Raw genomic sequence first — 11,172 nt, 5'->3', positions numbered from 1 at the left:
GAGCGGTTGATTGTTAACGCCGGATGAAAATAGAATCAGCATTCGACAAAGAGAGAGAGAAAGAGTTGGCGAATTGCCGAGATTCGATTTGCTCGAATTACAGCAATACCGCGGGCAATCAGTAGGTCTGGCCTTACGAAGGAGAACGATTACGTTACACAATGTGTGGGTTGTTTAGCTACCACCGCTTGGGTGAAGGCTCAAAGTATCGGGATAATGTCATAGCGAAAGATATTTGTTCACACAATTGTTCATTAGATACGGTATTAAATACAGTATTTTATGTAATAATTCTGGCGCGTGATGGTTAAAGGTTGAAAAGTATGAACGCGTGAAAGATGCACAATTAGATTAAATGCCAGGGAGAAATAAAATTCAATGATTAAAGCTAAAATAAAGGTGTCTGTTGAAAAAATAGAAAGCTTTTTTTGTGATATTAAAGTGGAAAATTATTTACGAGTTGATAGTCTAAAAAGTCTAAAAGCATGCATTACGTGCAGCATTAAAAATATCAGGATTTGGATTCAGAAATAACACGTATGTGAAAAACTAAAAAAACAAAGAAAAGAGTGTAAATAAAAAGATATTTCGGATCGGCAGATTGCGTAAGATTTTTTGGGATAGCCATGAGCACAGAGAGTAGGACGCGTCAGAGAGCGAGTAAATAAACCGTGACATCGAGGAAACGAGAGCGGAGCTCTAGCAACTTTGGTACGTACTCTTTCGATTCGGCCGATCGAGTGAGAGAAAATGTGGGTAGGACTTGTCCGGGTTTGACTAATGACTGAGTTTGCTCATCGTTCGCACATTTCGCTACGTCGTTGTTGAATACACGCACTAGTTGCGCGATGACGTCAGTCCCTTATCACTCGCAGATACAGACAGGATAATCGAATCCACGAGATACCGCGGAATTTACATGCTAACTCGCCAATAGCAACGAAAGCATAGACTAGTAAAATATTTTAGATTAGAAAAATATATGAAACTAAAACATATTTTAGATCGAACATATTTTTATAGTGTAAAATATGTTCGATATGTTCGATAAGGAAAAAAGAAAAAAGAAGGAATATATTTTCATTATATCTATATATTTAGGGAAATTTGTTTAAATTCTTGTCCTGATTCTGAAATATATTTGTCTAACGTAGAAAATATTGTTTTTAGGCATCGACGATCGATGGCCGTCGAAAGGGCGCCTGCCTCTTTTGTCAGGAGTATTTTATGGACTTGTATCTTCTGGCGGAGCTGAAGACGATTTCTCTGAAGGTGACCACCGTGGATATGCAAAAGCCACCACCCGATTTCCGCACCAATTTCCAGGCCACCCCGCCGCCCATCTTGATCGACAACGGCGACGCGATATTGGAGAACGAGAAGATCGAACGACACATCATGAAGAATATCCCAGGCGGGCATAATCTGTTCATACAGGATAAGGAAGTGGCCACTCTCGTGGAAAACTTGTTTAGCGTAAATGTCAATTAATCAGAATCGAAAGTGAAATCGATCGAGAAATCAAACTGTCGAATTATATTTCTCTTTTTCTGGCGGGGCGATAAATTACATGTGTCGATTGCAGAAACTCAAGCTGTTGCTGTTGAACGCGAAGGATAAGGACAAGGATCCCAAGTCCTCGTCGCTGATGGCGCATCTACGTAAGATTGATGAACATCTGGGTCGCAAGGGCACGCGCTTCCTCACCGGCGATACCATGTGCTGCTTCGACTGCGAGCTGATGCCGCGACTGCAGCACATCAGGGTCGCCGGCAAGTATTTTGCCGACTTCGAGATACCGGAGACTCTGGTGCACTTGTGGCGGTACATGCATCACATGTACAGGCTCGACGCTTTTCTACAGAGCTGCCCGGCCGATCAGGATATCATTAACCACTACAAACTGCAACAGGTGAGGCGAGTGGGTCGACCTCTAATTGCATACGAGTTGTCGGTTGAATTGAATAATTAGTACTCTTCGACACACAAATGCTTTTAATTTGCATCCACGCTTTTCGCGATGACGCAATTATTACATTCGCTGTGCGATAAACTACGATTTTCTCACGTCTACCGATATAATTAAAACAAATTTCCGATAATCATTGCAGAGTATGAAAATGAAGAAACATGAAGAGTTGGAGACGCCGACCTTCACCACGAGTATCCCAATCGAGGTCAACGATGATTAGGCTGGACCTTCTTCGAGTCTGCGATCGCGTGACTTTGATTAGACATCGAGATCGAGACTTATAGCGAAACGGCGAATCACCTTGACAGAGTTTCAATGGCGCGCGCATTTTGTAATTTAATATTCATCATTAGTATCTTGAAAACAAACAGGAATTTTTCCATTGGAACTCGTGTCTTTCCAGCTGCTAGCTCGTGTCGTCGCCGCATCATTGATAGATTCATATCTTTTTGCTAAGTAATCGTTGCTGGATCTAATCCCTTTTTCGGGATCAAGTCAAATGTAAACAGATTAGCTTTTTTACCGCAAACGACGCGACAACATATATAAGTGCATTAAGACTTTGAAAGTCTTAGTATCGATAGATTATCGATTTTCTTCATTTTTCTTCTTTCTTTTTTTCCCCACTATGTATGGCATACATACATAGTTTTGACCTGAGTAGTATTAGCAAGATTTTATTTTGCTATTATTGATTCAAGGATTAAGTTGATTAGCAGAAGCTATCATGATTTTGCCATTTTCTAACGGCAACAATCATGGAAACTAATACCAAGGATGCAAAAGAAACGTATGCGTTCGAGGGAGCTAAATTGGGTGCCATTATATTTTTGCAATTTTAATAAAAGTTATCCCTTTAAATAATTATTCCGATCATTATTTCTAGGCATTATTCTTACGTAAGATAAAACGTAAGTAAAGTTGGGAAGAGATATAGAAAATATTTGAGAAATAAAATGTTTTCAATATCATTTTTGAGTTTGTGCGTATAACTATTGTTTTTATATGATAAATATATTAAATATTTCTCATCATCATCGCTACTACCATTTAAGCATGCAATCGAAACATTTGCATTTAATGAGAAGGATATAAAAGGATAAAGGAGTTCAGAATCATAAATTTGTTTAATCGCGGCTTCATTTTCTTAAACGCTATTGCACGACCAACACATATTATCGATATACGTAGAAGAATAAACGTTTCGCTATATCTCTCGCGAGATATGTAATCCAGAGTGCGTACGTTTCTTCTGGATTCCGCAGTATAGGTATCTTGTTATATTCCCGTTTCATTGTTAGCACTTTTATCGATTTTTACAAACGAAGAAAGAGTATATATCGCGCAAGTGTAACTCCGACATTTCTCGAGTCGAAAGCATTTAAAATAACGGCATCCAGGAGCATCGACTCTGCTTATTTCCGCACTAATACACAATCCACTGTTCCAGAAAACAGAAAACGAGCGATTTTATATTTGTAAGCAACTGTCTATTTCCGCAATAGTAATTCTATTATTATTATTATTACTATTATTATATTACTATTGTATTATTAATTTTGGTTTATATATCTATAAAAATCAATATACCAGTGTTTACATTTAGCGCCTAATATCCCATCATTTATTACGGTAAGAATATACGATGTAAGTTAAGTTCTTATATCTATAATGTTATTTTTATATGACCTCTGGACGTTAAATTTTTTTCTGTTAAATATATGTGTGATATTAATGTTTTATATTTCGTGGCGATATAGATAGAGAGTAATTAATCATACAAAGTTTTTATTCAGTATAATGTTATTTATAAGTAAGCATCGCGTTTTAGAAGATGATTAAAAATTAAAGTTAACAATATACAGCAAATGTAAAGTAAATTTAAAAAGCTCCAAAATTGTGTCATCTTCACAATTATGAGAGATAAAAAGACCAAGCATTATTCTAGTATAAGGTATCATTTAATTTTTGTGTGAATTTTTCGATTTCTGATAATTTTAATTTTCCTGATTTACTATCATAATTATCGGCATAATTTTTTTCCCGCGAAAGAGGATCGGCCGACTCGAAGCCGAGAGATTCGAGCGGAACTAGATACGAGAGATATGACGAAAAAAAAAGAAAGACGACCGTATCCGTTGCGCGTCGGTGTGTCCACCGTCTCGTACACGCTTTAAAATAGCACGCCCCGCCGTCCCTTCCCCTCGTGTGGCGAGCTATTATGACGCGTCTCCCATTCATAAATAGGGACGGCGCTTATCGGCGCGACGGCCATCTTGACTACGCGATCGCGTGAGTTTCCATCGCGATTCGCGCCGTCGTCGCCGCCCGCGATCGTCCTGCTCGCGAAAAATCAGCGAGACATTATTCGCGCGGGGGTCGATCGAATCGCGCGCGCGATTGTCGCGGGTCGACTCGAAACGGAAGTCGCGGCGAGCAGCGCGGTAGTCGGTACGCAGTGCACAGCTGATCAGTGGCCCCGACGGACGGTAGCCGTTCGGCTCGTCGAGAGCCTGCCCGACGCGAGGAGAAACGCGAAGGAGTGCGAGAAAGATAGGAGACGGGACGAGACGTGACGGAAAGGCCGGTGCGGAACGGCCGCGATCGTGTACAGCGGTGACAGGTGAAAGCTCCGAGAGACGAAGAAAGGGTACGAGTTCCGATAAAGCGCGCGGATCCAAAACGATTCAGGTGCTCCGGTCCCTTCCTTCTGCCGAGGAGGCGTAGGTGTTCGCGGTGACGAGGGAAGGAAGAAAGGAGGTGGTGCCCAAGAACGTCGCAGCCCGCTCGTCGGACGTTTCCGATGGTTGCCGTCCGGTAAGTGTCGAGATTGCCGATCAAGAATTTGGGGTCTGAAAATTCGACGCTCTAAGATCGTCGTCGTCGTCGTCGTCATCAACGACGTGGACGACGACGGCGTCGCTCGCGAGAAAGAGGGGAAGAGGAAGGTGCGCGGTGCGGAGCGCACTCTGACTTTTACTCGGATACCCCCGCGCGGTCACGAAAATACACCTGCAATGGAATGCATCGGATGGATACACGCCGCAACAACAATGCGCGTCCGAGAAGATTCGCCCATCGTTCGTTTCGGTTTATCGGTTACGCGTTTGCGTCCCTCCCGCTTTCCTCTCCTCCGATGTATTGGAAATATGTGTGTGTATGTATGTGCATATATTTATTTCTCTTATTTTTAATATAAAAAGCATAGCGTAGAAATAGGTTTAGCGCGAAACTTATGATAGGGCTATCTTTAATAACGCGTCCACGCCGATGCCCTGCGTAAATGCGGAAAAATATTCATCCAAGTCATACCAAAGTCATCAGTTTCAATCAGTTACGCAAACAATTTATAGAGATAATTTATCACGAGCCCAAAGGCCGATACTCGCGTTGTAAGTTTTCGCGCGCATAGGTTAAGAATTGTGCGTGTAAAAACAAAAGACGCGAGCGTAAACAAGCCGGGAGCGGGAGGGCTTCATTTAATTATTTAATACATCAATCGATCGATTAACGAATAATAATAATAATAATATAATAACAATAATATTATAATTTATTTCTTTTCTTTGGAAATAAAAATTGAATTTTGCAATATTTCCGAAATATTAATGTCATGTTGCTACAAGTGTGCTGGTACTTTGTGGCTCTATATTTCTGCAATGTCTTTGTAATGTTGCATTGCAATTTGCAACATTGCAATGTTGCTGCAATATAATTGCAATGATCTGTGCTGTATGGGTACAAATGGAATTGTCAGATAAATTATAGTCATTTTTGTATGCACAGACAAGAATGACAGATAGGATTTTCTATAAAATAGTAGGATTTTTATTTTTTCGAAATATCGCATAAATTTGAATCGTAAGGCACGAAATAATACGTATGCCCTCTCTTTGACTAACTCTGTTTGACTAACGATAAGGGATGGAAAAGCGGAGGCGAAGTGTGTATTAGTTGTACAACAGTGCAGTCGGCCTGTATCACTGCATCAATTTAACGTTCTGCCATAAAACAAATGTATCGCGTGCCTGTCATAACAAGCTCGCGGTGAAGCGTTACATCTCTCGCTGCGTCGGTTTATTTAAAGTCGGAGTACATACTAGCGACGATTGGCCAACGGGGCCAGGTGCTCATCTCCTGCGATTGAGACGTCCTGGGGCGCCGATTGATACGTCGCGGCGTGTTGAACTTGGAGTGAATCTGATCGCCAAATTAAATCTCAATATCAATTACACACAAATCTAATACGTATAATATACCGTAAAAATGCTTTGATCAAAAAAAGAGCATAGAATTCTAAATTTCTGTTAAAAAAGAAATTTTTTAGCAGAACTCAGTTTCAATTTCATCCTTTTATCGATATCTTGATAACATTCTAATATTCTATAGTCGATATTAATTTGAAATATCGAAAACGATAATTTTGATACTATTATTTATCTCAATTTTTTGTATTATTGTTTTTTTTTTTTTTTAATATTTGCGATAAAAAATCCATTAAAATTCCAACAATTCAGGAATTTAATAAATTCAATAAACTTGATTTTGAATTACGTAGATTTAATCTAAACCTAATAAAATAATCTGACAAAGTATAATTTTTTTCGCGAGAGTCTTTTATTCTTAATACAGCCTCGAGCAAGGAAAGAAATAATTTTCGTTTTATCTCCGCGAAATGATTGACAAAGTGCAAACAAATTAGTCTTTAATCTCGCTGAGCAATTTCGCTTAATGGTTCAATTAGGATAAGCTTGCAAATACCTGGAATACTCGCGATGGTGAAAGTTTTCGTCGGGACGTAATTGCATGTTGTGTATTGTGGGAATTTGGATTTAAAAGCCAACAATGTTTATATTTAAACGGAAGAGTCGCTCGAAGAATCGATATCGACTTTTACAATCGATTAACGATTTATGCCTGTACACACAGAAAAATACATACTATATACAAGTAAATATTACTTGTTTCAAGTATTTCATAAGTTCATATATCCGCAAATCTATGATAAGTTTGTCATAAGCATCAAATTTATTCAAAATATATTCTGAATCCTAATAAATTTAATATTTCAATCAAGAATATTAAATTATATAATTGAAAGAAATACATTAAATTTTTCTCATCTAATAAATTTTCTTACATTAAATTAACCATATCTGACTTTTCTTCGATAAAATTTTATAATATTCTTCAAAAGAAAATATTTACTTTTTTTGAGTACATGATAATGAGTATTTCTAAAATTTGTGACAAGTCTATTTTAAGACTATTATTAAGAAAATATTCTTTGTTAAAGATAACTGTTACTTAAAAGAAGTAAAGTAAACTGAGTAATCATTTTACTTAGCAATAGAATAATATTTTTCTGTGTGTAATTATGAAGGTGATTGGAATTCACATAGTTTATTTTTGAGATAATTAAATTATTTCTTTTGCGTTTTTTGACGCATTAAAAATGCCTTCTAATTAAATTAAATTAATTCACTGAATCACGTTAGATTTAATATTTTAAATAAATTTAATATTTAATTAATTTAATAATTATAGAGACATACATATATCAGAGAGATGTCCAGAGAATTTGTGACTGGCAACATTTACAGATTTAAGATGACGATGGCGGTTTCGCGGGTTTTCGCGTGAGAGGGAAAAAGTATGATATTGTTTTTAAGTATGGATGTCGTTTATTTTTGCCGCGCGACTTATCGTACGACTCTGGTTAACGTTAACGGTGCGTCTCACCCGTCAATTATTATTCCTGGTTCCTTATTTTTGTCTGGTGGCCCGACCGACTTGACGCCCCCGACATACGTTAAACTCCGCGAAGCGGATTAGTTTTTGTCGTGTCCGATTTACATCGGTCGTCGAAGTAGCGTCGCGATGTCGAATTGTCATCGACTCTCCGGTCTTTCAACACCCTTTTAACTATCGCGACACAATTTCGAATCAATGGATAATGATATTAAATTTATAAAATTCACATCTCGATATATTTGTAAAAAAAAATAGACACTTTATAGCCTTAGAATAGACTCACGAAGCCCGCCACGACTCTGACTTGCAATCCACAGTTCATTACGTTCGTACGTTACTGTGCTAATGAAAAGTTATTACGTGCAATTAGCTCCCAGGACCGTTCGCGAAGCAACAGGTGCCGGACAGGCGTGCACTTTGTAATTTTAAAGACTCATCGTGCAATTCGTCACGTAATATTCGCGGGGATAAAAAGCAACCGTATCGTTGTCGTTCCGTTTAATTCGCGTGGAGAGAGGCTTCCGTTCTTCTCTCCGCACTTAATTACGCGGTCGTGACGCGGGAATTGTCTCTTTTCGCGACACCTGCGCGAAAATAATCCTCGATAGTTGGCGCTTTCGGGGTTGTAGGAACGCTCGGCCTCGGATTTCGTCGAAGAGGCGGATTTCCGCGGCGCTTAAAAATAATTCCGCGGAGAATAAAAGAAAAGGAAAGGTGCGGTGTGGAAATACCGAGCGGAATCCACCGCTTTTCCTCGAGTTTCTACACAGAGCCAGACGAAAACAGCCGCGCTGCGCGTGTCTCCTCGGTATTTCATGACACAAATATCTTCTCGGCAGCCTGGAATTCCGCTTTTCCTTTTTCGCTTGTCCCGACGCGAACGACGCTTTCGTTTCTCCTCTTAAAACGTCCCCGTCGCCGACAAACGTCTCGACTTTCCGCGATAGAGTGTGTCCCTATTTTTCTGTCAATAAGGGAACTTTCTTTGTCAGCCGCAATTTTATCTTCTTATCGGAAGTGTCAAGTATTCCAACTGTAATATATTTCCCTTTATCAGGGTGTCTACTCCCTGGAAAAATATGGAAAACCTGGAATTCTCATCAGGAAATCTTTTTTGTACCTGGAAAAATCAGGGAATTCTCATGGAATTTTATTGGGAGTCAGGGAATCTTTTAAAAAAATTCTGTCTGATAATTTTGCTTCTGCAATCCTACTGTAAGCAGTAAGGCAATCCGCCAATAAGCCAAGTTGAGAATTATGTGTTTAATGTATTATAAATATATATCTATATCTCTGTTTATATATTGTCTTAACAAAATATTGAATATGCAGTTCATATTCTTTATTTTAATTTTTAGTGATAAAAAATGAAAATGTTATCAAGTTAAAAATTTTTATCTTAACGAAAACTATCAAGTTTTTTTTTCAGTACATTTGTAAATCTAGCACTTGAAACTTAAGTGGTTTTGAAACGTCTCGACTTTCCGCGATAGAGTGTGTCCCTATTTTTCTGTCAATAAGGGAACTTTCTTTGTCAGCCGCAATTTTATCTTCTTATCGGAAGTGTCAAGTATTCCAACTGTAATATATTTCCCTTTATCAGGGTGTCTACTCCCTGGAAAAATATGGAAAACCTGGAATTCTCATCAGGAAATCTTTTTTGTACCTGGAAAAATCAGGGAATTCTCATGGAATTTTATTGGGAGTCAGGGAATCTTTTAAAAAAATTCTGTCTGATAATTTTGCTTCTGCAATCCTACTGTAAGCAGTAAGGCAATCCGCCAATAAGCCAAGTTGAGAATTATGTGTTTAATGTATTATAAATATATATCTATATCTCTGTTTATATATTGTCTTAACAAAATATTGAATATGCAGTTCATATTCTTTATTTTAATTTTTAGTGATAAAAAATGAAAATGTTATCAAGTTAAAAATTTTTATCTTAACGAAAACTATCAAGTTTTTTTTTCAGTACATTTGTAAATCTAGCACTTGAAACTTAAGTTGGTTTGCGTTTTCCCTTTGTATGAATGAAAAGCATTAGAAAATGCGTGCAAAAAAACTTATTTTAAATAATTGCACCAAAAATTTTTAAAAATATTTTCTTTACTTGGAATTTTGAACAAAAATCTCTGAAAGGTCAGGGAATTTTCAGGGAATTTTTTTTACAAAATTTGGATAGACACCCTAGTTTACCTACGAATTCATTGAATAATTTGAAATGGAGTTCTGTCTCGAAATTTGATTGCAATGAAAGCTTACTTTTTGATTTTGTATAATATACATTCAATTTTACAATCAACTATAAAGTTAAAATTTTATTAAAAAGCTGACTTCCGGTTTAAATAATTATACGGGAAAGATTCGTCGCGTTCGGTCTACTGTCGCGATATGTTTATTTCCGTTTAATCTGTGCTTTTTGCCGATAATTACTCTATTATCTATCACAGCACACACGACAGTAGCATCCGATCACGTTCTACGCCATTGAAAAAGTGCCTTTGGCACGGACAGGTTGATTTATTCGGCTGGTTGTGCGCGAGATTCGTGAATAGGGACCGGAACGAATTCGCGTGGCCACCATCTTTGAGTGCCATCTGCCCACTCGCATTTATTTGCATTTCGCTCATTTACATATAGACTTGATTTCGAAAATTTCGAGAAAGAGAGTGAATTACTTGCCAAAGACCGTCGCGAAGGAACGGAAAAGTAATGAATCTAAATTAATGTCCGGAGAAGCAAAAGATATTATTCTTACATGAAAAATTTCAATCGATTTCTTATTAAATATCTGTATTGTTTAAATATCTAGCGAGAAATAGAGGAAAATATATGTAGTTTCTCGAAAGATGCATCCAAGGTATAATTATCTCGAATTGAATTAAATTAATTGCATAATTAATTTAAGAACAGAAATGACAGAAGGCGCGGTCACAAAATTGTGTACGAAACAACACGCGCCACGTGCCACTTTTCTCCCTGATTGATGCCTCATTCGCCAGGTGCGAGATGGAAGAAAAGGAAGCGATGGAGATTATTAATTCCCTCTAGCACTTTATTTCACCGCGTGGCCGTATGCCAAATGCGAATTCCGAATGGCGACCGAAGCTTTTTCGTCTCCTCCGAAGTCTTTTCCAATCGAATTGGCGTCGCGCGCGACGTTCGCCAAATCGAGCTCTTGTGAGAGCAGTCAAATGCAAATCATTGCATCCTGAAAGCATCTGTTTGAATTAATTTAAAAAGGAGGTCGACGGTAATTACGGAGAAAAAAATATATTTTTATCTCTCTTTTTTTTTAATCAGAAATTATTTACACTGGTCTCACGCAATATTTTTGCTTCATCATTTCCATTGCATTTTTCTATAGGTATATATTTTTTCTTATAATATTTTAAAAATATTTTTAGCTCTTTCTTTGAGGTAATAATTAATTTAATAATAAT

The 11,172-nt window shown here is 37.7% G+C and overlaps 2 protein-coding genes across 4 annotated transcripts in view; both read left to right on the top strand.

Moving 5' to 3' along the window:
* LOC115239924 (chloride intracellular channel exc-4) overlaps positions 1–3,557 on the top strand; it is an 11,933-nt gene extending 8,376 nt beyond the window's left edge. The window contains exons 2-4 of the mRNA XM_029814793.1: positions 1,171–1,476; positions 1,586–1,912; positions 2,112–3,557. Of these exons, the coding sequence (XP_029670653.1) occupies positions 1,171–1,476; positions 1,586–1,912; positions 2,112–2,192 (714 nt within the window). The 3' untranslated portion in view covers positions 2,193–3,557. The remainder of the gene's footprint in view (positions 1–1,170; positions 1,477–1,585; positions 1,913–2,111) is intronic.
* Positions 3,558–4,271: 714 nt separating this feature from the next.
* LOC115239920 (TGF-beta-activated kinase 1 and MAP3K7-binding protein 3) overlaps positions 4,272–11,172 on the top strand; it is a 16,678-nt gene continuing 9,777 nt past the window's right edge. For 2 of the 3 annotated variants that reach the window (XM_029814785.1, XM_029814784.1), the window contains exon 1: positions 4,272–4,789. The gene's annotated coding sequence lies outside the window, so the exon portion shown is untranslated. The remainder of the gene's footprint in view (positions 4,790–11,172) is intronic. The other variant, XM_029814786.1, reaches the window with a different exon arrangement.

This window comes from Formica exsecta, unplaced genomic scaffold (genome assembly GCF_003651465.1).
Source record: "Formica exsecta isolate Colony F162 unplaced genomic scaffold, ASM365146v1 scaffold4, whole genome shotgun sequence".
Lineage (NCBI taxonomy): Eukaryota > Metazoa > Arthropoda > Insecta > Hymenoptera > Formicidae > Formica > Formica exsecta.
This window is presented reverse-complemented; position numbering and strand designations above follow the sequence as displayed.